The 25,702-nt window shown below is 46.9% G+C and overlaps 1 protein-coding gene across 5 annotated transcripts in view; it reads left to right on the top strand.

The window, feature by feature from the left end:
* The window catches only part of ITPR1 (inositol 1,4,5-trisphosphate receptor type 1), a 158,471-nt gene that overhangs the window by 33,560 nt on the left and 99,209 nt on the right, over positions 1 to 25,702 (top strand). For 2 of the 5 annotated variants that reach the window (XM_030956611.1, XM_030956612.1), the window contains exons 4-13: positions 12,694 to 12,809; positions 16,302 to 16,388; positions 17,103 to 17,261; positions 18,088 to 18,186; positions 18,709 to 18,792; positions 18,875 to 19,021; positions 20,251 to 20,346; positions 21,367 to 21,411; positions 24,225 to 24,373; positions 25,223 to 25,322. In XM_030956611.1, coding sequence (XP_030812471.1) covers positions 12,694 to 12,809; positions 16,302 to 16,388; positions 17,103 to 17,261; positions 18,088 to 18,186; positions 18,709 to 18,792; positions 18,875 to 19,021; positions 20,251 to 20,346; positions 21,367 to 21,411; positions 24,225 to 24,373; positions 25,223 to 25,322 — 1,082 coding nt within the window. Of the gene's footprint in view, positions 1 to 5,484; positions 5,552 to 12,693; positions 12,810 to 16,301; positions 16,389 to 17,102; positions 17,262 to 18,087; positions 18,187 to 18,708; positions 18,793 to 18,874; positions 19,022 to 20,250; positions 20,347 to 21,366; positions 21,412 to 24,224; positions 24,374 to 25,222; positions 25,323 to 25,702 lie in introns of those variants that run through there. The other 3 variants (XM_030956615.1, XM_030956616.1, XM_030956614.1) reach the window with 3 other exon arrangements.

The raw sequence follows: 25,702 nt of genomic DNA on the forward strand, positions 1-25,702 counted from the left end.
CAGCGGTCATTTGTGCCCCCAGACGTGGGACACAGTGTCTGAGAGTGTGGGCAAGCTGATGACAACTTTCCAGACATGTTACATCAAAGAAATGGAGATAATGTGCATGCAAACTGTCACACTTGGCAGTGTCTGTAGTAGAGCAGCTCAGGGCTGGAGCAGCAAACCTGTTCCATCCCTGTGTGCTGTTCTGTCCCTGCTCGGAGCTGCTGTCACACTTCAGCCCCAGTGTTGTCCTGTAAAAATACAGGATTGTTCTCACATGTCATGCAAGAGATTTGGCTCAGCAACTGCTCTGCAGTGCACGTGATTCTCCAGCTGCTCATCTGGTTCTCCTCAAATACAGAGTTTTTGTCACATTTTTAACCATGCTTGCAATGGCTTCACCTTGTAAAAAAAGCCTTCAAAGCTTTTTGAGTGAGCAACAGGGGAAATCTGCACAGTGGAAATGCTGCCACAGGGCACCAGTGACACTTGTGTTCATTAGTGGTTCTCTGTTTCTGCAAGAGCTGGAGATCATGGAAATACAATTCACGGAGTTGGTGCCAGCCAATAGCTTTTGTTTAGACCCATAATTCTTTCCTGAAGAAGTTTTTCATCTCACTTATGTCCAGTATCTAAGTGTTCCTTAATCAAAAAGAATGGATTTGTTCTGCAAATCCCTGACGTGCAGTTTGTGTATTTGATGGAAAGTGGCAGACTTCTGGAATGTTTTCAGTGAACAAAGAGGAGGCACAGTTGGGATCGTGAAGTTCACCTTTAAAAGTCCACAGACTTGGCAGACAATTTTACCTTGTTGTTCCTAGTGGTGTCCTCTTCACAGCAGCTCAGTAAAATGGGAAATACATGTGGGAAGTCCCAAGTGCTTATCCAGATTGAAAAGCTCAGGAAACTGCAGATAATCAGCTTTCACATCTTTTTCATGTAGTTTTTTTGGGTTTTTTATATAACTTCCTTATCCTCACATGTTTTGAGGGGAATTTTTGTTCTGTTTGTGTCATTTATCTTGGAATAAGGTTCAGATATTTCATCAGGACAATTTGCACTTTGCATGATGGAGCCTTTGGATAACATCAATTGTCTGGGTTTCATTTGGGATTTGCTGAAAAAGTTATTTCTGAGTCTATTTTTTTTGAGCATCTCTAATACCAAGGACACTTGCAATCCAGATTTCATAACTTGTTTCTGGTTTATCATGTGGGAGTTGCTTGTTGGATTGAGAGATTGAGAATCTTGTTTTTTCCAGAGGTTGGAATTGTTGTGGGTAAAAATGATTCCTGTGGTCAGCAGGTGAGTAACACAGTCCGGCGCTGCCTCGTGCTGCTGCAGTTTTCCTCTGGGATCATAAATCTGGGCAGCATTGTTTGAAACCTCCTCTGGGGGAGGCTGGCAGGGGCGCTGAGCCCTCCTGGGGCTGAGGGTGCCAGGGCTGGGTTTTAGGGGCTGGAACAGCGAGTGCCACCACAGGGGTGAAGTGGCACCGCTCAGGTGTGCTGAAGTTCTGAGAACTCCCCTCAATTTACAGCAGAGCCAGAGAGGCCTCCAGGAGCTTTGGGATGCTCCAACCTGGCTGTGGAACCAGCAGGGCTGGTTCCTTCTGTGGGGCTGGATTTGAGTGTGGCTGCCTTGGCCACGTGTCACCATTTCAGGCTGTCCCAGCATGTCCTCAGCAGAGGCTTTCACCTCCTGCTCTGTGCCTCTGTCCTGCTCTGCAGACCCTCAGCTGTAAATTGATATTATCAAATCTGTGGCATAGAATCAGATTTTTTTTGGTTGCTTCTGCTGTTTCTGAATGCCCGGATTTTGTGCAGAAAAGGAAAATTCCTCTGAAACCTGATTAAATTAGTCTGAAACCTGAAATCCTGCAAATCAAGGCTCAAAACTGGTGTAGATCTGGAAGTAGAGATGAGACCACCTGACACAACCAGAAAGCAGTTCTAATGCAATTATGATACAATTAATAATTGGAAATAAAGATAGTAATTGAAACAAATGAAGCAAGAGAACGGAAGGGAGAGACAGTGCTAAAAGAAGATTTCAGTTCATTTTTCTGAACTTGGAAGGTTATTTGTGCTCGGAGGCTACTGGCAGGGGTGGTGTTTGTGAGCCAGGACGGCTCTTTGCTGACTCTGGGTGGATGCGAGTGTAGGATGCTTTCAGTGGTGCAGCTGGTGTTATTTGATAATTCTCCCAGCCCATCCATCACTTCTGAATCCAGCATTCTCCCTCCCTGATTCATGTGTTAGCACTGTGTCAGTAAGGCAGCCTGAAAATGGCTGAAAACAGTGAAAATACCTAATTATTGTTCTTTGTGGGAAAGGAAGTTTTTAAATAGCTGTAGCACAAAGCAGCCTGAATACATTTATTTTCTGTGGAGTTTTCAGGCATACACACACAGGATATTCTTTTTACTGAGTGCTTTTGTCTCCAAGATTTCAGGGCAATAAGGGAGGCATTGTCAGCACCTAAACCAAGACTCCTTTGCTTTGTAGTTGCACGTGGAGTTAAAGAAGTGGATTTTGTGGTTTTCTTTGCAGGTTGTTTTAACTCCTTGGCGTATCCTGGGAAGTTTTGGTGTTCCTGGGGGCTCTTACAGCCTGTTCTCCTCAGCTGTGATAAACCAAGGAGCCAGAGAAGCTGCTCTGTCTGTTGGAAAATAGACACCAAGTTAACAGAGTGTTTATTTCTGCAGAAGGCTCACACTGGGAGCGTGGATGAAACATCCCTGAGATGGATGATAGCGTGTTCCGCTTCTTTTGCTGGAAGACAATGAGCTAGTAGAGCAGGCAGAAATAAATTGAATTACATCCATGCGTTTAAAAAAGAGAGAGGAAAACAACAGCTCAGCTGAAGTTGAAAAAGGAGCAGTTTCTCCTCAGCAGCTCTGTGTTTGTGCTTGTGTGGAAGCACTTGGGCAGCTCCGTGCAGCAGGTGAATTACATCCCTGTGGGGCACATGGAGCATCCCCAGGATCTGGGGTTTTCCTTGCAGGCTTTGTCTTAAGCTGCACCAAGGGAAGTCTGGGTTAGATGTTAGCAAAAAGTTTTTTACAGAAAGAGAGATAAAGTTCTGGAATGGCTGCCTGGGGAGGTGGTGGGGTCACCATCCCTGGGTGTGTTTAACAAAGCCTGGATGTGGCACTGGGTGCCAGGGTTTGGTTGAGGTGCTGGGGCTGGGTTGGACTCAACGATCTTGACGTTCCCTTCCAGCCTGGTCGTTCTGTGGCTCTCAGGTGCTTCAGGAGAAGGCAGGGTTAGGTGGGTGTCTCGCACAGCCTCTGGGGTTGGTGTTTGCAGTGGCAGCCCTGCACTGGCAGCCCCACGGACCCCAGGGCATGCTGCCAGGGGGGTTCTGCCTGCAGGCCCATCCTGGCAGGCTCTGCTCCCACCCAGGGCCAGGGAACATTTGCTGTTCCCATCTGCAGTGCAGCCCAGCGGGGCTGGCTGCCTCCCATCCCTGCCTGTGCTCAGCTGCGGATCCAGCGCGGCTCCGCTGCCTTGGCTCCCGCCGCTCGCTGCCCTTATTTGGTAGCGCACAGCTCGGAGCTCTGCCTGCAAGGGGCTGTTTTACTGCTTTAGGGACTATTTTCCACTTTCATTTTTGATCTCTAAAGCCGTGGATTGTGTTTCAGCAGCGGTGCTGGCACAGCTTAACTCCTAAGTGCTGTCAGACTGGAATATTGTGCTTTTCAGAAGTGCTTGGCTCTTTTACTTTCTGCTTTGCTGCTGCAGAGGCAATATATGGCAGCACTTGTGTTTACGGGGTATATACACCTTGTCAGCATAACCTGCTTATTAAAATGACTTCCAGAGTGCATCCTTCAGTGCTGGGATTGCGTTCTGGAGGCCAGGTTTTAATTAGCTGTATGATTTGTTGGCGTTTTCCGTGCTGTGTTCCCGGGAGGGGAAGCGGCGCCCTGCGCCGGAGCGAGCTTGGACAGATTGAGCTGCATCACTTGCTAGGGCTCAGCAGAGCATCTCTGGGCCCCTGCCAGAGAGGATGGGGACTGTTTAAAGTGGAGAGGAGGGAGAGGCCTTCGGGAGGTGAAAGACTCAAGCCCAGCAATAGAAAGGAAGGAATCAGACTTGCAGACTCAGAGCAGATGTGGGCAGGGGTGTTGTGCTGGGTTTGCAGCACAGCTGGGCAGCCGGACTCTGCTCTGCTCAGTCCAGGGTGTTGTTTCCTAGAGTTAAGGCAGGCCTGGGTTTTTTTGCATTTATCTTTGCTTTATTAAGCCAGTTTCTGGATGGTTGAGCATCTGTGGCAGCTCAAAGCTCCTGGGTGCTGCCCATGTCTGCCCACAGTGTTGGTCACAGCTGGCTGTGCTCTGTGAGCTCTGCAGAGGAGACACCAGCTTGGGAATTCACTCAGAATCTGTCAAAGACTGCTCTCACTTGGCTCATCCAGAGAGGAGGAGGGTGGGCACGTGGCAGTGCCATAGGGAAGGATCCATGGTGTGGGAACTGTGGTTGGAAAAGAAGTTGTCAGTGCTGTGCTGTGACAAAAAGTGCAGTTGCTGCCTTGAAAAATACAGAAAAAGAAGCATTGCTAAAAAGCAGTAATTATTTTTTTCCAGTTTTTCTTTCTGGCAGAGCCTCTAGTGAAGTTTCTTGTACTTCCAGAAAGGTTTGAGAGAAAATCCAGGAGGGAAATGGGCAGGAGGGCCTCTGACCAGTCTTGCATCTTGGTAGCTGTGGGACAGAGGAGCCTGCAGGTACTGCTGGGAGAGGGAGAAGTTCTCTTCTGCTGTGTCCATGTGGAGAGGGAAGCAAATTATGGCAGGAATCTGTAAAAATGAATGGGTTAGATACAGAAACAGTGGAGTGCTGGAAGGGATCCCTTCAGGTGTTACGCCAGGAATGGAGCTGATTCTGCCCTTGGAAGGGAGGGATGAGCTGGGGAATCTCTCCAGGGGGCTCCCAGTCCTGTGAACCTGCATTTGGAATTCTGCAGGGGCAATGGGCTGGCAGTTCAGGAGGGCAGCACCTGGTGCAGAGGGACAGAAACAAATAAAGCAATTCAGGCAAGGGATCCCAAGCGCTTCATTAGCGTAAGAAAAATTGAAGCTCTAAATTCAATTTTATTATTTCTTCCATTCTTCCAAGCAAGACCTCAATAATATTATCAAATATTTATTTAATCTCCCTACATCTCTTTTTGGCAATGCGGTTTTTCTTTAAGCCAAATCCATTTAAGAGCTGAAAATGGAGTTGCTTTATTGAACAGCTGAAAAATTTGCCTTTTCTCTTGCGTGATGCTGTGGCGGTTCATTCCTTGAGAAACACACAAGAAATGTTTTTAAATAGAAGTGACTTTTATTATGCTGTTCAGTCAGCTCTGTCTAATAGCAGAACAGTATTCTTTCCATGCTGGTCAACACTGACGCTTCCAGAGGGGGTTTGAAATTTGATCTTCCTTGTTCTTCCTGTGCTCAGACTGTCCAAGCTTTCCCTGCCTCCTGCCCCCACTTCCTGCCCTGTTTTCAGCAGGAACTTTCATCTGGAAAAGCAGCAGCAAGTGAAGAAGCAAATGTGAGAGTGAAATCCAAGGGGTGAGCAGCCAAAATTAAATGAAATTCAGCCAGAAAATAAATATGCTTTGGCTTACTGTCAGGGTGTGATGTAGACTGAAAAGACCCAAAGATTTTGAGGAGGGAATGTCACAGGGTTCCTGTCCTGAGAATTGTGTTGGTGTCTCATGGGGAGATTTGTCATGGAAACTATTGAAATGGAGATTGGGAATGGCTTCCTGGGTCAAGGATCCAGCTCCCAGGCTGGGACAAAGGCTGGAGCCACAACAATTTACTTAAAACTGCTTCTGCTACTCCTATGGCATTAGTTTGCTGAATTCCCTTCATATAAAGTATGAATCCTTCTCCTTGTGTGTAAAAGTTGATTTTCAGTGCTTGTGAGGGAGAGAAAGGGATGGCCTTTCAATTTGTCCAGGTGGCATCTTGTTCAGGGTTTCTTTTCATGCTGGACCAGAGATGGAGCTGAGGTAAGACAGAAACCCTCAGTGGAACCAGCAGCTTCCTTGGGATCTTAGCTCTCATTAATGTGTGCAGCTCTGAACCCTCACTTGGGGTTTTTCCCTCTCTTTTCCCCTCTCCTCAACATGGAGAGATTTTTTTCCCTGATTTGTATGTTATTAGCCAGGAGCCATCAAGGTGCTTTGATGATTTATAAAGAGATTATTCTAAAGTAGCTTCTCCTGGTTGAAGTTACCCATTGTGTCCATAAATGAGGCTGTACCTTAATGCTTGCAGGGATCCTGGTGCACTCACTGTGTCCTTAGCAGCTTTCTCTGAGGGACCTTGCTCTGCTTTGCCATCTCACATCTCTTGTAGACTGTGTTGCCCATCCAGGAACACATTATCTATTGTGATGGCAAGGAGAGGAATGGTTTTAGGAATGGTTTTCTTGCTTTTTTAGCCTGAATGGATGTCAGTTGGAATATGGTGTAGTTAAATCAGTGGGGGTTTGGGTTTTTTCCTTTCTACTTCTGCTGCTCTCCCTTCTGGCTCTGTGTTTTCACCCAGCATCTTCCCTCAGTACCAGAGATAGAAAAAAGCATCTGGTCTTTCCTGCAAATGTTTCCTTTTGGAACTGCCTGTATATCCAGTGTCTAAATATTTCTCTCTTTGGAGTAGCAGTTTTCTTTTTGAAGGAGACCAAAGAGGTTACGTGTAGAAATAAAACAAACACTGGTGTGTTCTGAACTCTTTGGAACACAAGGTGTTTACTTAAAGGTGCATTTCTCAGGTCAGCTTTAGCAGACATTGATATTCCGTGTCCAGCTCTCATGTGGATAGTTTTTCTCTCTCTGAAATCTCTGCTCAGTCTTCTCCCTTTGCTTTGATACCTCAGCTCCAAGTTAAGAACAATTACATTATTTCCTGTGTTGTTACAGCTTGAACAAATGAAGCAGCAATTCCCACTGGTAGGGCTTTGCATAAATGAATATAATAGCAAGAGGGTGGTTACCCTCGTGTCTTGCAGATAGGAGTTGAGGGTGGTTATTTTAACATAGAAATTAAAATATATTTAGATCACAAATCGTGCACACTCTCAATTTAAATGTTGGTTGCAAGGGTGATTTTTCCCCCTTTATTCTGCTTTAAAAAGCAAAGTGTTGAAAGCCCTTGAAACACAAGATGCAGCAGCACAAAGCAGGGAGGTAACAGACGTCACCACAGCAGAAACCACTAATAAATTCTGTCATGTAATTAGTTCAGGGTTTGAATCCTGAGTGATTGGGCTCTTTGCAGAGGGAGGTGATTGCTCTGGGATCTTTGGGCCTGGGGTAGAATCCCAGAATGGGTTGGGTTGGAAGGAGCATGGCAGGGACACCTTCCACTGTCCCAGGGTGCTCAGAGTCCCATCCAGCCTGGCCTTGGGCGCTGCCAGGGATCCAGGGGCAGCCCCAGATTTCCCTGTTCCATACCAGCCCTGCTCACCTGTGCTTCAGTGTCCCCTCTTGTGGAATGGCACGACTGTTGGCAGCATGAGGTCGGAATTCAGTGGAGTTCTTCCCCCAGGCTGAATGTGCAGGGCCCAGGTTTGGTTTCTTGCTGAGGTGGAGCTGTGGGTGGCTGGAGCTCCTTTGGGACCACAAAACCCTGTTCTGATCCGAGCTGCTGTGCTCCCAGCAAAGCTTCAGCCCTGAGAACTGAGAATGAAAGGATGTCTTCTCATCACAAAGAGAGTCATTGCAGTAGGATCAGGTTCTTTTTTCTCCCTCTTCATGGAAATGCAGGAATGATTAATAATCAACACATTTCTGTAGCTGCTTTTGTTCCATATTCTTTGAACCTCTTAGGCTGTCATCTATTAATTTTAAATCTCAGAGGGAACAAGCATAAAATAGATGATGGAGTAATCCAAGGGTTTCTGAAAAGGTGAAACTTGTCTGCAACTGAATATGTGCATTTTGTGTTATTCTCTAAGTCTCCTGTGTGAAAATACTGCATTTGAGCACAAGAGAGGTCTTCATTTTGTCTTGAAATAAACTCCTCATCTTGTGGAGCATTACCGTCCTTGTGAGTGTATTAAAGCTGTGCAATTTCATAAATACAAAGTCAACAACTTCTATTTACAGTATGTCCGTCATTGCCAGCTACTTTACTTTGTCATTGCTGCTATTCTTTCATATTTAAAATAAAAAGAAAAGATACTATCAGTGTGTTTATTCCCTCCTGTGAGCAGGCTTTGGCCTAGAGAAAATATCAGGTATCTAAGTATAGAAAAGTCTGAAGAGAAAATGCTAAATTTCAGCAGGGAATTGCTGTTTTTCTTTTAATTTTAGTTTTGCTGTGCAAAAATGAGTTTGGTTTTTCCAAGTAATGAGGAAACAGCTGTGTTGGTGTTAAATATTCAGTGGATTTGTAAGTGACTTATTTAAAGATCTTCATCTTTATAAGATTTCCCTCATTTGAAAGCACCCTAAAGTATGATTTTTGTGAGGGGGAGTAATTTCTCTTGGTTCTTACCTTTCTCCGGTTGGCATTTTGGAGAGTCTGGGTTTAAAACCCGAAATAACGACACACCTTTTTGTTGCCAGCAGAGTATTTGATTCCTGCTCTCTCCAACTGCAGAAAAGTTGGTGAGGACCTTCTCCTAAGTGCTTAAAATAGGCAGTGGAGATTTGGAAAAAATGATGAGTGCTGGATTGCACAACCAGCCTGGCTGGAGCTGAAACTGCTTCCAGATCTTTCTGGAATGGGTGTGCTGGAGAAGGGCAGGGAAATGGGCAGGGGCCCCCAAAACTGAGCTGGGCTCTGGCAGCAGCCAGGATGGAGTCTGGAGTCCTCTGCAGTCCTCAAGGAGCTGCAGAAAAGAGAGGGGAGAGACTGCAGGGGCAAGGAGGGACAGGGCACAGGGAATTGCTGCCACTGCCAGAGGGCAGGGATGGAGGGGATATTGGGATTAAATCCTTCCCTGGCAGGATGGGCAGCCCTGGCACAGGTGCCCAGAGCAGCTGTGGCTGCCCCTGCATCCCTGGCAGTGCCCAAGGCCAGGCTGGGGCTGGAGCACCTGGGACAGTGGGAGGTGTCCCTGCCATGGCAGGGGTGGCACTGGATGAGCTCTGAGGTCCCTTCCAGTCCAAGACATTCCATGATTCCATGAACCTTTGCCATTCTTTCAAAGGTGTTTGATGTTGTCTGGCGGAGCTTTGGGTGGCAGCAGTGCGTGTTCAGGAGCTTTCTGAGCTGTCCCATAGACCAAGGGTGGAACTGACACAGTGGCAACACTTAATGCCCAAAGCAGTGGGAGAAACTCTGAAGGGGAGACTGGAGTTGCGTGGGAATGTTTGACTTGGGTATTTCTAGGAAGTTTTGTGTGAAAAAGGTGATTATGTCTTGGGTGGGCTCTGAAATACCCAACTCCCTTCTCCTGTCATTTCAGCCTCTGTAACATTTTTGCAAATTTGCAGTTTTGGAGAAGTCTTTCATTATATTTTCAAATAATCTCATTAATGTACTACCTAAATGTGACTTAAAATCGCACGTGGTGGAATCCATGGTAAGACAAAGCTGTCTTTGTCAGGTTTTTCACTGTGCTGTGAGGGCAAAAGTTGGGCATTTGAGATGTGGCTGCTTGGGCTTGCACTGGAGGGAAGGGTTGGAAGTTTGGAATCTCTGTTGGCTTGGGAAGAAGCACAGTCTAGTCAAGAAGAGAGAAGATGGAAGAGCAAATGAAAAGCACGGGATAGAAGGAATGGCAGTTGGAATAACGTTGCTGGCAAGTTTCCTTCTTCCTTGAACCCCAAAATACTTGGGAACACGGGGGTTTCTACCCTTCCCAGGATCCTTGCTTTTGCCAACTCCTCTGTGCTGCTGGTGCACGCAGAGGGTAACCAATCCTCGCTGTGATATTTCAGGAGCTGCAGGTGGCAGAGGCCCACGTGGGCTGTGAGTGTCCCACCAGTGAGAGCATTCATCTCTCACGTGGTGCAGTTGCAGCCTCGCTTTATTCCGTGCAGAGCAGTCGCTGAGGGAGGAGCAGGATTTAGCTGGGAAGAACTGAAATGCGCATTTAATATGTGCCCATGGAGCATTCCTCATCCTGAAGGGGTAGTTAGTGTAGGATTATGCAATCTCTCTTTCCTGCAGGACCTTTGTTGGGTGCTCAGGCTTGATGTATCATCATTTCATCAACAGTGACGTAGTATTTTATTTTTATACTACCTCATTGTGCAATTCTGCCATTTTTCACTGTGTATCATGAAGATCTGAAAGGAAAATGCATTCCTTCCTGGTTAATATGCAACAAACAGTCTATAAAAAGATGTCGTTACTGTGCAGTAATTGCTTTATTTATCACCTTTCCTATGTGGCTAAAGCTGCTTGAATCACTGAGCGGAGCAGGGAGCTGATGCTTTGGGCTCCTTTGGCTTCACTTTTCATTTTTGGCTTTTGATTTTTGGCTCGTGTTGTAGAACTAGACCTAAATTCCAGAAGGATGGTGTCTGACAAGCACGGGTTTATCTTGCAGAGTCATCAGGACTGTGGGTTACAGATCAATGACCACGATGGTGCTCAGCCAGCACATCCTTGACTTTGTAAACATCCAAGGCCGCGGGGTCTGGAGATCCAAAACTCTTCTGTCCAGAAAGTTCATGTAGTTTGACCTGTGGCGAAATACATTTGGTGGCCATATGAAGGTGAATAAGGCAAAGTTGAACTTCTCAACCACTTCAGAAATAGATTTCATAGAACAAATACAAGAAAATAAATATATTGGGTGCTTTTCATTGTTTGTTTTAGATCTGCAGCTTTGTTACTAGGGAGAAAATGTAAGGAAAACATATTATGCCTTCCCTTCTTGCACTGGACAAGGTCAAACTCTTGTAGCCCTCTCTGGCTGCTTCAGGCAGGAGAGGGGTTACTTGCAGTTAACAATTTAGAAGTTAAGCCTAACTTGACAACTTTCTTGACTGAAAAAAGGATGGAAAGAAGTGCACTGTGACTAAACCTAGCATACAATTAATTCTTCTCTGCAGTTCTGTGTGTTAATTGCTGTCATTGTGTGAACTGATGGTTTAAGCAAAAATAGAAAATTTTATAACTGGTGTGTTGCTTACAATGCAGTCTTAGCTCCAAGTGCCAGCCCGCAGTGGCTTTTTGAATCTCTGCTGTGCTGTCAATCTCTGTGAATCATCCTGGTGGAAATGGGAAAAAGGGTGAGGAGCAAACCTGGGAAGTGTGGTTTGCACTTTTCCTGGTGCTTCAGCGGCCCCAGGCTGGCAGTGGGGATGCAGTGGAGCTGAGTGTTTCTGCAGAGATGCAGCTCAGTGTCCCTCCTTGTGCCCTGAGCTCTGTCCTTCCCCAGTGTCACTGTCAAAGGGCCCCAGTGCCATGCCCAGCTCCTGCCACATCTGTTTTTGGGGTCCTGGGCTGGTAAACCAGGGTGGAATGGGATCATCTCTAAGGTCCTTCCAACCCAAACCATTCTGGGATTCTTTGCCCTTCTGTGAAAGGTGTTTGACGTTGCCTGGTGGGCTCTGGGGATGGATTGGAGGAAAGGCATGAGCAGAGTGACGGTGTCCATCTCAAACAGCGTACAGAGGTGAAAGTGCCAAGGTCTGTCTCAGCCCCTTCAGCAACTTCAGCCTGGGGCAGAGCTGCCATGACCTGTCTCCAGCATGGGGTGTCTCCCTTTCTGCTTGATGTGCATCCAGAATACCCATGAACAAGCAGCTCTGCTTTTCAGGCACTGAGGATAAACCCCAGGCGGGTTCCTCCTCACCTTGCTGCTTCCCAAATTGTAGGAATGCATCAGGAGCCTGGACAAAGGCTGCATGAACGAGGAGCCTGAAGCCTGACATCCACTCTGCTGCCAGAGAGGCTGGGAACAGCCTCCTGGCTCTTCTGGCACTTTGTTTGAACTTCTGAGCTCCTACTTTGGGCGCTGCCTTTGAATAGCTGAATTTATTTTTTTGCGTGTTCCGTTGCTTAGCGACGACAGGAGGAAAAACAGTCACTGCAGCTCATGTGGGTTTATTACTGATAAGTTAGCATCTCTGATACAGAAATGTATTTTTAATAAGACTAATGAGCTGTGATTCCTGGCTTTAGCCAGGCAGAATGTTAAATAAACTGTGTTGCTGCACTGGGTATAGAACCTGACACCCTGAGGGGTTTGGTGTTACCTCAAGCCATGCCTTGAATGTCTGTGCTTGTACAGGCTGTTGTTTGAGGGTATTTTATGCTGCTGCCACTTCATTAGGTGAAGAGTTTCTCCTATTTTTTTGCCCAGTTTTCCCTAGCAATAGAAGGGATTTAAAATCTAAACTGACAACAACAACAGTGAAAAAATCCAAAGCAAAAAGCCCCAACCTAACAGAGTTTACCTGCTGAAGTACAAAAACTCCAAGCTGAGAGTGCAGAAACCAAGTCTGTTTGCCTGGGAAAGCACTGGAACGTGTTGCCATTTTAGTCTGGTACCGTTTTTGACTGGGACAAGTTATAAATTTTCTGGTCTTGCATCAGATGTTGGCAGCAGCAGTTAGTTTTTATCATGCACGGGGCGACATTCCTGTTGCTCAGAAAAGCATTCGTCTGATCAAGAGCTTTTTGGAATTTGTTTATAAAGCTTTCCTTGCCGCTGGAATAGTTGGAGAGCGTTAGCAGCAGGAATCCAGATGATGGTGAGAGGCTGAAGCCATGGCTGTGTTTGTTGCCTGTTTTTCTAGATTGCCTGTTCAAGCTGTGTCCCATGAACCGCTACTCGGCGCAGAAGCAGTTCTGGAAGGCAGCAAAGCCCGGAGCCAACAGCACCACGGATGCTGTGCTGCTCAACAAACTGCACGTGAGTATCCCTCTGCAGGGCCCTCCTCACACCCATCCTGCTCCAAACCAGCATTTCCAGCCAGCTTGGCACGGTTATGGAGGAGATGCCGAGTGTATGTAGAAATAAATCAGCATGTGAGATTCCTTTGGAGACATTCAGTCCAAGTCTTCAGTCCTCTGATTTATGGTAAAATCACAGAATAAGCTGAGTTGGAAGAGACTCACAGGGATCATCCCAGCTCCTGGCCCTGCACAGACACCCCAACAGTCCCACCCTGTCCCCAGGAGTGCTGTCCAATGCTCTGGCAGCCTCGGGGCCATGCCCATTCCATGGGGAGCCTGGGCAGTGCCCAGCACACTCTGGGGATGAACCTTTCCCAAAAATCCATCCTAAACCTGCCCTGGCACAGCTCCAGCCATTCCCTGGGTTCTGTCTGATTCACAGAAAGTGGAAAGAGCCCTCTTCTGTTCCTGCTCAAGGTCTGTGTCCCCCAGTGCTGTGCCTGTGATACTGGGGTAGCCTGGGGAGCTCCTGTCTTTAACCTGTGGTAGAGATAAAATGCTCCAGGGGAGCATTTTGGGTGTTAAAAGCATAAAAAAGGGACCCTTGAAACAATTGCACAGAGGATTCTCAGGCCCTGCATCCCAGCATGGGGAACCAGGAGCTGCTGGGCTGATCAATCTATTGGGACTGCTCGAACAAACATTGCTCCTGTTGATATATGGAAAGGTTGATGGGTAATTATGAGTAATTATAAGGCCAGACAGCCTTTCCTTCCTTATTAGCTTGCAGTATTTAATATTTTCTGGGTAAAATGTTGACATTCAGCAGCTGAAAACTCAGTAAGGCAGTTGATTGCTGTTTTTAGAGCTCCTATATAAAAAAAAGCCAACTTAACTTAAATACCATCTGTTGACTTTAGAGTTAAATAAACTCAGTGTTTATGTTAAAATTACATAGCTGGAGTACTTCATGTCAAAATTACAATTCTGGATATTTTTAGGTTCTTTGAGCCTATATTAAGCTCATTGTAGCATGGAATACGAAATGGCCCCGTAGGAGAGTGTCACTTGCTGATTGCCATATGGCTGCCTCGCTCTGCACTTCACAAAGACCCACTGGTGGACTCCTTCTGCTTCAAGAAATGTATTTATAACCCAAAAGTATCAGCTTGGCAGGGACAAAGCTATTTTGGTAGCACAAAGCTCCCTCACCTGGGCCGTGTTTCTCATGTTGATAAGGGAAGGAGGCTGTGGCAGCAGGTTTAGAATGATCAGGGTTCTGGGGTTGGCTGCTTGGTGTATCAGGAAAAGGGAGACTTCATGGGTTTTCACAGAAATTAGAGCCTAAATACTGCAACATGTAGAAGGAAAAGGCTTTGGCATTGCCCTGGATTACATTCTCATGTGGAGTTGTCTCCCTTTCCCTAAGTACATCCCAGTGTGGGTGTCTGGGACCTGTCCCTGTTCATCTGGCACTGACCCTTTTGTGCCAGGGTCCTGGAAATCCAGGATGAGGTTTTTCCAGGATAAGATTTTTCCAGGATTAGCCTGACCCCAGTAATGCTTGCACAGAAATGTCCCACCAAGACCTGCTTGATTTGGAGGAAGGGTTTGAGTGCCTTAGAGTTTTATTGGGGTTTATTCAACCTGCATCACTTACATGTGAACTCTGATGGGTTGAGTCAGGCCTGGGGCTTGAAAATAACTGTGTGTCATGGAAATATCTCAGAACTTCCTCCTGCCAGTCCTGTGTGTCCATGTGTCACCTTTGCCACTTGCTGGCACATGGAGTGCTCTGAACCCCTGTGCTCATGGCTGGGAGCTCTGCCCAGGATGAGATTTCTTTATCAGAGCACTGCATTTCCAACGCAGCTGATGATGCAAGATGTGTTCATCATCATCACTTGCCTTTTTTGGCTTCTGTTTGTCTGCTGGTGGAATTTATTGTCTGCCATGGAGCGCTCCATGCTGAGGTCAGGTTATTTTAAGTTAATGCCATTTAAGGGATTTCAAATCTGGGACACTTGTCTCTCTCTGTGGTCGCAGCATCCGAGCTGCTTGAGGAGCTGACATCTAGTGGCCAGAAAAGTGCTTCTCCTGGAGTGACTGTCAGGTCTGGGGAGTGCTTTTGTAGTACATCCTAAGTCCTAGTTGTACTTTCACAGAGAAAAAATTGCGTTTTGTATTTATAATAAATGTGGCACCCAGTGTGGCAGGGCAGTCCTGGCTGTGGTTGCTGTTGATTGGGAGGGCTCTGGTGACTTGAAGAAACCTTTTCTTGACAGAATACTTGCAAATCAAGCAAAAAAGTTGTATTTTAGTAATACAGAGAAAATGATGATGCATTGCATGACTGAATAAAATTTTGGATTTGAAAGAGCAGCTATATCTCAGGTTCTCCTGGAGTAAGAAGCCAGTTTTCATACCTAGCACAGCCTCTGGAAACAGCACATTTTGAGTGAGCTGGAGCTAGTGAAGTTCTCTAGCAGTGTGCAAATAGCTGCTCCTTTGTCCTGGTACTTCACCTCCCTGTAGTGAGGAACTGTGGGCACTTTTCTTCTCCAAGAGAAACCGGGACCCACCACAGTCCTTGAGACCTGAGAACCAAACTGTAATCCTTGATGCTCAGCCTCCTAAAAAGTCCAATTTTCAATTGCTCTCCACCTTCAGATAGCAGTTAAAGTGAATACAGATTTATGTTTTTAATTCAAAATGTTATCCTTCCTGTGAAGTAAAGAAGTTCTTTACTAAATGAAATTGTTTAAAAACAGCCTGGGCCAAATAGCTCACTTTAAAAACAACAGTGGCAAGAGGCTCATTGTTAATTGTTAATTAGGGCCTTGTGTCCTTATAATAATTCAATTTGGCAAGGGTTTCCCCTTTGCTTTCCCTGTCATGGTGGTGCAGGAATGCTCAGCTGGCACAGAGGCTCCATCACCCCAGGGAGCACAAGCCCAGGAGTGGGGAGTGGGGAACTCTCCAGTCCAGAGCTGCAGTGGGCATTTCTCTGTGCCTTCCCTGTGTCCTGCTGAACAGGGAGGGGCACTGGGGTCTCCAGAGAAACACAGCCTGGAGGGCCGCTGGAGTCTGTGTTGGCTAAGGAAAATAGAACCTCAACTTTGGTTCTTTTTCTTCAATTTGTGTAGAAGTCAGTAGAAATGAAAAAAATAATTCCTGGCTGGAGCTGTTACCCATCCCTTTTTCACCTTTCCCTCCCTAGGTATCTGCCTCTGTCTTGTCTGAGCTTTTCATCTCATGTTTTATTGCAGAATTTTGTCCAATTGTACCCAAATTACGGGTTACTTAAATGATGTGTGTCTATCTCCCCAAACAGTTGAAAAAGGGAATTGGAAATTACACTGTTGGAAGCTGGAAAAAGAGGAAATTAGGCTCTTTCAGATGCTTGCTGTTTTTCCAGTCCTTTGAAATAATCTTGAAGAAAAGGGAGTTTTGTAAAACTCCCTTTTCTAAAACACTCAGCAATTGAACTGTTCTCCTTTAATTTCAGCATGCAGCAGATTTGGAAAAGAAACAGAATGAAACTGAAAACAGAAAACTGCTGGGAACAGTCATCCAGTATGGGAATGTCATCCAGGTAGGCTGTGAACATCTGTGCAAGCTGGAGAGCATTTAGTTGAAAATTCCCTGCTCAGTGGACTTCAGGTTTCTGGAATTGATGATCAAGAGCCTGTAGTTTTGCCAGGTTTCACAGTGCTCTGAAGTGGGATCCTGGGTATTACATCTGTGTTGACATCAGTGTTTTATTATGGTTAATTGTGCTTGGTTTTGAGGTCACCATTGATTGTTTTCTTCAAAAATCCTTGTTAGAGCCCTCATTAGAGTTGTTGGGAGGTGGCACATGTACAACACCAAATATCCTCTTACAGTGAAATGTTGACACTTAAATCATAAACTGACACAGAGAAGGAAAATCAATAGAAATAGTTAATTTTTTGTTGTTAGATGAGACCAAGCAAAGCAAGAGAAGAGCAGCTTTGCCTCTTACCAGGAAGAGCCACTTAGTCCCCAGCATTTCACAAGTTTTGGTCGTGGGTTTTTTTGAACGAGTTGTTTTGGAGTGATGAGGGCATCTCCATGTGTTTGTCCTAGCTGGGCAAGGGACAGTTGGATTAACTGAAGGTGTTTTGTGCTGTGTCTGAGTGTGAGTGGAGCTGTGCCTGTGTCCATCAGTGTTTGCCCAGAATTCAGTTTGTTCCCTGTATAGCACTGCAGTTGTCTCATGCACGCTCGGGTTATTGAGGGGAGGAACAGGAGCATTCTTAGAACTGAACTCTGATTCTTATTCTAGCTGCTTCACTTAAAAAGTAACAAATACTTAACAGTAAATAAGAGGCTTCCAGCTCTGCTAGAGAAGAATGCAATGAGGGTGACCTTGGATGAAGCTGGAAATGAGGGCTCCTGGTTCTACATCCAGCCCTTCTACAAGCTGCGCTCCATCGGGGACAGTGTAAGTGCTGCTCACACATCCCTGGGGCACAGCCTGCACTTGGGAGGCCTGCCTTGCAATTAATGCAATGCACACATCTCCCAGGGCGTGATGATGATGCAGGAACAACCTTTTTGCTATGCTGTCATGAGGGGGAGGAAAATTGCTATGGTAACTTGTATTTTGGAAACGTGGAACGATCTAACATTGGAGGGAATAAGGGACCTAATTAGGCTGGCCTTGCACAATTCCTGCTCAATTCAAAATGGTAGGAAGTGTTGAGCTCCTTCAGGAGGTTTGGAAGGAATAATTAGCATCTTGGTTTTCAGTGTTGTCAGCTTAGAATCAAAATTCGTCATCACTTGGGATGTGAGGAGTGAGGTAATAAGGAAGTGAAATGCTCCTGCTCATGGGAAATCTTTAAAAGCATTGCCATTTTAATCCCTTCTTTTGCAACATCTGAGTCACTTGAGTATGGAATCTTCCTAAAACCAGGAGGTCATAATCGTCAGTGTGCTCTGGGGTTCAGGCCAGGTATATTTGGCGCCTGAACACAATGAATTTATCAATCAGCCATCATTTATCCTGGAGCCCCATCTGTACCAAAGCTCAGTCTGCTTTGTCTGCAAGGCTCTGAGTCCAGTAGCATAGGGGTTTTTGCCTCAGTCACTGAGTTTGGTGAGCTAAATTCTGAACCAGACAGAATCCTGGTGGAACACTCAGACTGCCATCTCTCCAGACTGCAAAAAGGTGATTTCCTCCCATGGCTCCCATTAAAAAGAATTAAAAAGGAAGAAAAAGAGCTTTCTCAGGGTGAAAATTTGTCTGATGCTGCACTTCTTTGCAGGTTGTCATTGGAGACAAAGTAGTCCTGAATCCTGTCAATGCTGGCCAGCCTCTCCATGCCAGTAGCCATCAGCTTGTGGATAATCCAGGATGCAATGAGGTAAGGGGGCTCTGGCACAGCTGGAGCAGCTGTACAAACCTCTCTGTGCTTCAGCTTAGCTCTTTGTACACGGTTTGGAACTCAGCAAGTTGGTTGGTACCTGTGGCACTGCTTAGTAGGAATGGTTCTCCTGGTAATCAGTGACTTAAAAGAAGAGCTTTGGAGCTCTGCTTTCTCTTGGGTGCTGGCAGAGGTTTGGGTTTGATCTCTTTCGCATGACGGGCTAAAAACAAGTTGTTCCTTCAAAATCAGGAGTTGTGGCACAGTGATGTGCCCCATACTAGTCACTGGGAAGAAATTTAAATCTCCCAGCACAGATGTGTAACAAGTGGCTTGCAAGCAAGTCAGCTCTGGAATTACTTGTTCTGGAGCAGGTACAGAAAAGACTTCCCTTCTGCAGAGCAATGCAGCCAGGCCTGCGGTGTTCTGGTGAAATTTGTCTAAAAACATCAGACAGTGGCTCATGGCAGGATCTTGTTCAGGCACAGCACAGTGGGGCTGATGGTCTCATTCTCCTTCTAGGTGAACTCAGTGAACTGCAACACCAGCTGGAAAATCGTGCTCTTCATGAAATGGAGCGACAACAAGGACGACATCCTCAAAGGGGTGAGAGGCAGAGCTGTGCCTGGCTGCAGCTGGGGCCCTGCTGGGCACTGCCCCTGCTGAGCCTGCTGCCTGCCTTTGGCAGGGGGACGTGGTGAGGCTGTTCCACGCCGAGCAGGAGAAGTTCCTGACGTGTGACGAGCACAGGAAGAAGCAGCACGTGTTCCTCAGGACCACGGGCAGGCAGTCGGCCACGTCTGCCACCAGCTCCAAAGCCCTGTGGGAGGTGGAGGTGAGGACTGCAGGGCTGGGGCTGCCTTGCTAGGAACAATTCCTCCTTCTGTTTAAAGCACTCTGTCTGGGCTTCTCGCTTTGGGTAAAATTTTCCTGGTGTTACCAGTTGAAATGAGAATTCCTTCACTTGCTTTCTGTGCACAGTCACAGCGGAGCTCTGCTCTCTGATGGTGCAGCGCAGAGCTCTCCAGTTCAGGTGCTTTACAGTTCAGGAAAAGGGCACAGAGAAACATCAATGAAGTCATTTTCTTACCAGTCACTGAAGTTTAACAACAGCCTGTAATTTCCACTGTCCTGCTGGGTGAACTGAAGGCTCTATTTTTGGTGTGGAATAATGTGATTATGTATAGCCTCATCTGATAGGAGGCTGCAGCCCCTTGCTAGTCTGTCTCAACTGGCTTTTTACATTCACTTGGCTTTTAAACAGAGTGACTAACACCTTGGCCATCACTGGCTTCTGAAAATAGCCTCAGTCTGTTGGTATTATTAGCATTGGTTTATGATTTTAAATCTGATTCAATTATGAAGTGCATATAAGAATCAAAAAATAAATTGTAATGACAGATAGGTGTTTTTAGATTCCTTTTCCAGACGTATCTGCTGTGACATTCAGCTTCTCCTGTATTTCAAATGAAAGTCTGCCTGTAATTAGCATGACTTTGGCATGTTATCAGTCTGTGGTAACTCCCCATGTGTGTGCAGTTACCTGGACAGGTGAGAGAGCTCTTCCCTGAAAGGAGCAGGTCAGCTGTGATGAGTTTTCTTTAGGAATCAGATTAACCCTAACCCACAGAGCAGGTGTTGGAGGCACTCCTTGCCCCACTTTGTCAGTAAATATAAACATTAATTCTTTTGTACAGTATTGTTGCATTTGAAATATTTCTAGGTGTCTTCCCTCATCCACTTTAAACAGCCAGAAATTTAGTTGCACCCGTAGGGTAATGGATTTGTTGCCTTCTGTAGGGGTTTGTTTCAAGACCTGGCAGCACATGCACATAGAGAGCCCCTTCCTTAATTCACCTACAAACTGAGGGGATGAATTTTCCCATATTCCAGTATTCCCAGCCAGCTCAGAGCATTCCCTGCACAGTCCTGGGGACAGATAAAAGGTGTTTTGTCATTTCTCAGCCCCTGGTTGTGTTTGCCCTTCCCTGCACATGGAATGAGGCAGGTCCTGCAGGGAGGGGGGGCTCTGTGCTGCATTCCAGGTGTGTTCCTGTCCCTCAGGTGGTGCAGCACGATCCCTGCCGGGGCGGAGCTGGCTACTGGAACAGCCTCTTCAGGTTCAAGCACCTGGCCACGGGGCACTACCTGGCAGCAGAGGTACGTGGGCTGGGCTGGCACCTCTGCCTGCCTCACACTGTGCTCTCCTCCTCTGGCACCTTCTCAAAATCTGTCATTTCTCACCCCAAAACTGGACACGGGGAGGGGAGGAGAGTGGTCATTTGGATTAATACAAAGAGATGCTAAATGTAGGAGATCAGATGAAAGAGCTGAAAGAATATCGTGGTTTGGGGTAGTCATGAGCTGATTACACTTTTTGTGTGAATTCTCGAGTCGAGAACTTCTCCTGCAAAGAATAGGCACTAAATAGTATCCTGTCATGTGGGCACAGGATTCAATGTGACTTTATTAACTGATGAATAAATGGTAAATGACTGAGAGCCTTGGGGGGAAAATGAATTCAAGTGGTGGTAATTTCTCTTGAATCACTGATTTTTGAGCAGAAGCATAGAACTGAGTATAAAATGAAAACACTGACTTCAGACCAGTCTGTAAGAACTGCAGATAGAGAAAAGTCCAGATTAAATATCCCATTTTATATTCTTCTGATAAGCAGATTGGAAAACCAGAAGCATTTTGTCACATGTACACTGCAAATCCTTTTCAGTAGTGATCCAGTGTAGAGCTTTTCCAGTAAATCTTGGGTTTTCTAATCAGCCAAAACAAAAACATGCTCTGAGATCATACAGGAATATCCCAGAGGAGATTGCTCACCTGATCTCTGGTTAGAATAATGTTTGTTCTAAAAGATTTCTCCAATCCAGTAGATTCTAGCTGGAAATTCCACTTGGAATTTAAACAACAAAAATAAAGCATAAACTGGTTAACTCTGTACTCTTGCTCCTGTAGTGATTCCCCTGGATGAGATAACTCTCCCTGCATGTTTGCAGGTTATTTAACAATGGGCAGCCTGGTGAGCCGTGCTGGGTGTGGGCAGTGTGCTCTGCATGCCTGGAGCAGTGCAGGGCACCAGTGCCCGTGGAGTTCAGGTGATGCTCAGGCTGTGTGCCCCTTGCAGCTGTGCTGGAGTTTGACCTGCCTGTGATTCTGTTCCATCAGGTAAACCCTGACTATGAGGAAGATGACCTGGAGTGTCAATCCTCAGTAAGTATAGGCAAGGGAGTGGTCCTGCCCCTGACTCAGGAGGGCTTGGCACAGACCCAGGGCTGCCCTGGCCAGTGCACAGCCAGTCCAGGCTTCCTTGTTAGTGAAGGAACCAAAAACCTGACCATGCTCTGGAGGCTTTTAGGGCCTGTCCAAAGAGTGGGTGTTGGCACCTTAGTGCAGAACAACCCACTTGGAACTGAATTAGCACATTACCTGAACCCCCCTCAGCTCCTCCCTTTGTGGTGTCTTTTTCTGTCTTCCTGTTTCCTCAACCTTTCCTCAGCCTCCTTCCTTGGAGCTCTGTCCTGCTGTGGGCTGGAAATCAAGGTGACACCAGATGGGACTTGTCCCTGAGGGAATGTCCCCCAGTGCTGTGCCTGTCTGACCTCTGTGGTTGAACAGCAAATTTGCTGTTACTGTACTTTGTCTCGGGAAAGCAGGATAACAGCAGGAATGGCAGGGGAGGGTGGTTCCAGTGCCATTCCTCTGGTTTTCCTGTGGGAGCCAGTCTGTGTTGTCAGTAAATGTTGTTGTGTCAGAGATTGAGTGTGTGGTGCTCTGTACTGGCAGAAGCTTCCCTTTGGTGTCAGCAGGAACCAGCATTGCTTCAGGAGCTGAAAACAGAGAAAACTGGAACAGCACTTTGCGTTGTGGGTTTTATTGATTTAGTTGGATTTGATGACAGGCTTATGCAGCTTTCTTGGTCATTTATCCTGTATTATGGAGGATTTGCACCATTTGGTTATGACAAAGAGCTATTCCTTCCATTCCTAAGAGATGGATGTGATGCTTGGAAATCCTGCAGGGTGCATTTTTCCTCCTAAAAGGATTTTTCATTATAGCCTGGCCATTGAAATGCTTCCCTCGCCCTCAGATATTGAGCTGTTTTCCTGATTACTTCTTGGTGGCATTCGGCAGCTTGACTGCAGTAAACATGATAAAAAAACGGAACAAACCCCACCCACAGCTGTTCCCTGGGGTGTGGGGGGAATCCAATTCTGAGGTGTTTTGTTGAGTTAATTTTTCGAGAGTTAATCAGTGTTGAGAGGCTTTAGGTGGACACCCTGCTCCTGTGCTGTGTCCTGCTGACATGTGCATGGAAAACATCCATGTGCTGTCTCAGCTCTCTGGTTTTTCCCTGCTCTGCCTCTTTACCACTAGATGGCAAAAATACACCAGCAAGAAGAGACCAGGAGCACAGAATTCAGCTCTGACAGGAAATTGCCACATCGTTTATCCTTCACTGGTGACAGGAGGGTGTAGGCTGCCTTATCCAACTTGATCCAAACTCCATTGTGATCCCAGTGCGAGCTGTCTGCAGGGTTTCTGTGCACAGCTCACTGGTTTTGGTGGTGCTTTCTCCTTGTCCCTCAGAGGGCTGTGCAGGAGGGGTTTGCATGGGTGAGGTGCCAGCCCCACTTTCCAGCAGCAAAGGGGGCTGCTCTTGTCACCTGTGGGGTTGAATTTTGGTGCTCCCCGAATTGCCCCATTTCCTGCTTTCTGCTTCACTGCTCGTGTTCAGCTTTGAAGAAGTGACCAATTGTCTCCCAAAGGACAAGCAGAGCAGCTGTGTCCCTCACTGTGTTCCCTCCCCTTGCTGGGGGGGATGAAGGAGACAGCTGAAATTCAGAGAATTCATTCCAAGCGAGAGAATTTCTCCCAGAATTTCTCTCCAGATGGACTCTGAGTGTAGAGTTGCTCCTTCCCTTGAAGGCACACTCCCAAAGTGTATTTCTGTTCCATACAGATAACTGCCTGTTCCCATGTACAAAATCAGACTTTAAATGTCACTGCTTTGCAGCCAAGTTCATTGACTGCAAATATGTTAACTTGGGAGTATCCTGAGGCACAAGCAGCACTGGATACCTTTGCCATCTGCTCCGGGATGGCAGTGCCTTGCAGCAGGGCTTTGACAGGCAGGTGCCTGAGTGCTGACTCCCTTGGGTGCCACCATCACAGAGAAGCTGAGAAATTGCTGTCTTGGTCACCCTGGAGATTGCAGCCAGGATTTAGGTGCATGGACAGCTGGTTCCTGTGTGCCAGGACAGTCAGCAGCTTCTTTAGGGACAGCTGGGAATTCCCTAGGAAAGGATTTGGAGAAAGTTGTTGTTGCTTTTTCTCAGTTCATCTTTGTTTTTTCCTAGCCTTTTGTCCTTCCATCTGAAGCCCTGGGGTTTTATCCAATTGCTGTATCTTTACTTTGCTGGGGGAGGCTGGGGATTTGCTGGAACCTTGGGAATAAAGATCCTTCTGGTGCCATGGCCTTTGGAGCACATGTTTGTGCTTGAGAGCAGCACAGGCTGTAGTGTGAGCAGCAGGACTTCCAACTCCTTGATTGACTTTTTGTTTCTCTTGCCTGGGATTGATGGATGTGGCTCCCAGTTTTGCTGCTGAAGCTGATTATTTCCCAGCAAGGTTGTTGGTACATGGTGTGGCCGGGTTTTTATGTTTTCAGCTCATGAATTCTGTGGTGAGAGGGATAATTGCAATGTGTGGGGTATGTTTGGAGAGCTGGCAGTGTCAGGATTGGGGATCTCAGCTGATGGGTGCTATCAGAAGGCAGACAGAGCTCCCAGTGTGTGTGGGGTGAGTGGCTGGGGGTGTTTGTCTCTCCTGGCACTGTGTGTGAGACATGAATCTGCATGCAGGGCGAGTTGCTGTGCTGGCACCCAGGGGAAGCAAGGTGTGCTTGGGCAGAGCAGCTGCTCTCAGTGTTCCTGGTGTCCTGCACCATTGCCCTGGTCCACCCTGTGTGTGTGGGGCTGGGGGGCTCTGCGGGGCTCCCCTGAGCCCGTGGGCTCTCTCCACAGCTGGACCCCGAGCAGGAGGCGCGGCGGGGCCGGGGGCCCCAGGAGAAGATGGCCTATTCCCTGGTGTCTGTGCCCGAGGGCAACGACATCTCCTCCATCTTCGAGCTGGACCCCACCACCCTGCGAGGGGGAGACAGCCTCGTCCCCAGGTACAGTGACCTCTGCAGCTCGGGGGGCTTTGTGGGATTTTCAAGTAAAGCTGCTCCAGAACGTCTTCCTTCTATCCTTTGGAATCGGGTTCCTCCTCTAGTGAATGTAGAAATAATTAGAAAGTGCCTGAAGCTTGGCTTGAGTGGTTTACAACTGGGGTGTAAGTAAGAGAACACCATTTTGCAGATGGGAAGATTGAGACTAAGTGACTTGCTTGCCAGGAATGACCTGGGACTAAAAGCCTTGTGTGTTCTAGCAAGGCATTCATCCTGTTAGGATGTAACACCGACTATTTAGCACTGGATTTTCTGTTGTTTGTGTGCTCTTCACTGTTCATGTGGCACCTCTTGCTGTTGAAAAGCTGCTCCACCCTTCCAAGTGCCACACTCTGCACACAGCTCATTGCTGCTGTTCCCACTGAAAAAGAGCAGCAAGTTGGTCCCATCTATTCAGCAACTCCCTAAATCATCAGGTACCCATATTTTGGAGTATCAGGGAGCTGAAAACCCCAGAGCTAAGGGGAGAAGTTGGCAGCTCATAGCAGTGGAAGAGTGAGGATGGGAAGAGGTTCAGATTGTTGCTGTGCAGCAGCTGGGTTACAGCAGCTCAGAGTGGCTGTGGTTCTATTTTAGAGCAGAATCTCTTTCCCTACAGAAGAAACCTTCCTCAGGTGAGTTCCCAGAGTGAGCTGAGGCAGTAAGGATGCTGTTCCAGTTGTGGTGTGCAGTGTGGACAGAGATGACGCTTCTTTCCCACTTGTCCCTGCCAGCCTCTCAAAATCCCAACAATGCAGAGGTTTCCCAGCTGGGAGGCTGGCTCATGCTGGGGCACCCCTGACTTTCTTTCAGGAACTCCTACGTGAGGCTCAGGCACCTCTGCACCAACACCTGGGTTCACAGCACCAACATCCCAATTGATAAAGAGGAGGAGAAGCCTGTGATGCTGAAAGTAAGTTCTGTGACTTTGTGTAAGCACACCCTTTGATTCCTGTACTTCCATATGTGTTGGCAGGAGTTTCACTCCCTGAACCTGTCACAAACTGAGCATGTGACAGTAATGAACAGTGCCTTTGCAAAATATTTGCTCTTAATGGCTCAGATTCCTGGTATTTTTCTAGTTACACTGTTCAACTTCTACTCCATAACAGTCATCAGGGGCAGGATATTTTTTCCGCTGGCTACAGCAACATTTTGCCATCTCACCTGCTGCTCCTTTGAATTTAGGGACAGCTTTGAGCTTGCACAGAGTGTTCTCAGAGTTTGGGTTCAGCAGTGCTCCCATGCTGCCTAAGCAGAGGGTGGCTTTTCTTTCATTATCACTGAGTGTGA

Source organism: Camarhynchus parvulus, chromosome 12, assembly GCF_901933205.1.
Source record: "Camarhynchus parvulus chromosome 12, STF_HiC, whole genome shotgun sequence".
NCBI classification, from domain to species: domain Eukaryota; kingdom Metazoa; phylum Chordata; class Aves; order Passeriformes; family Thraupidae; genus Camarhynchus; species Camarhynchus parvulus.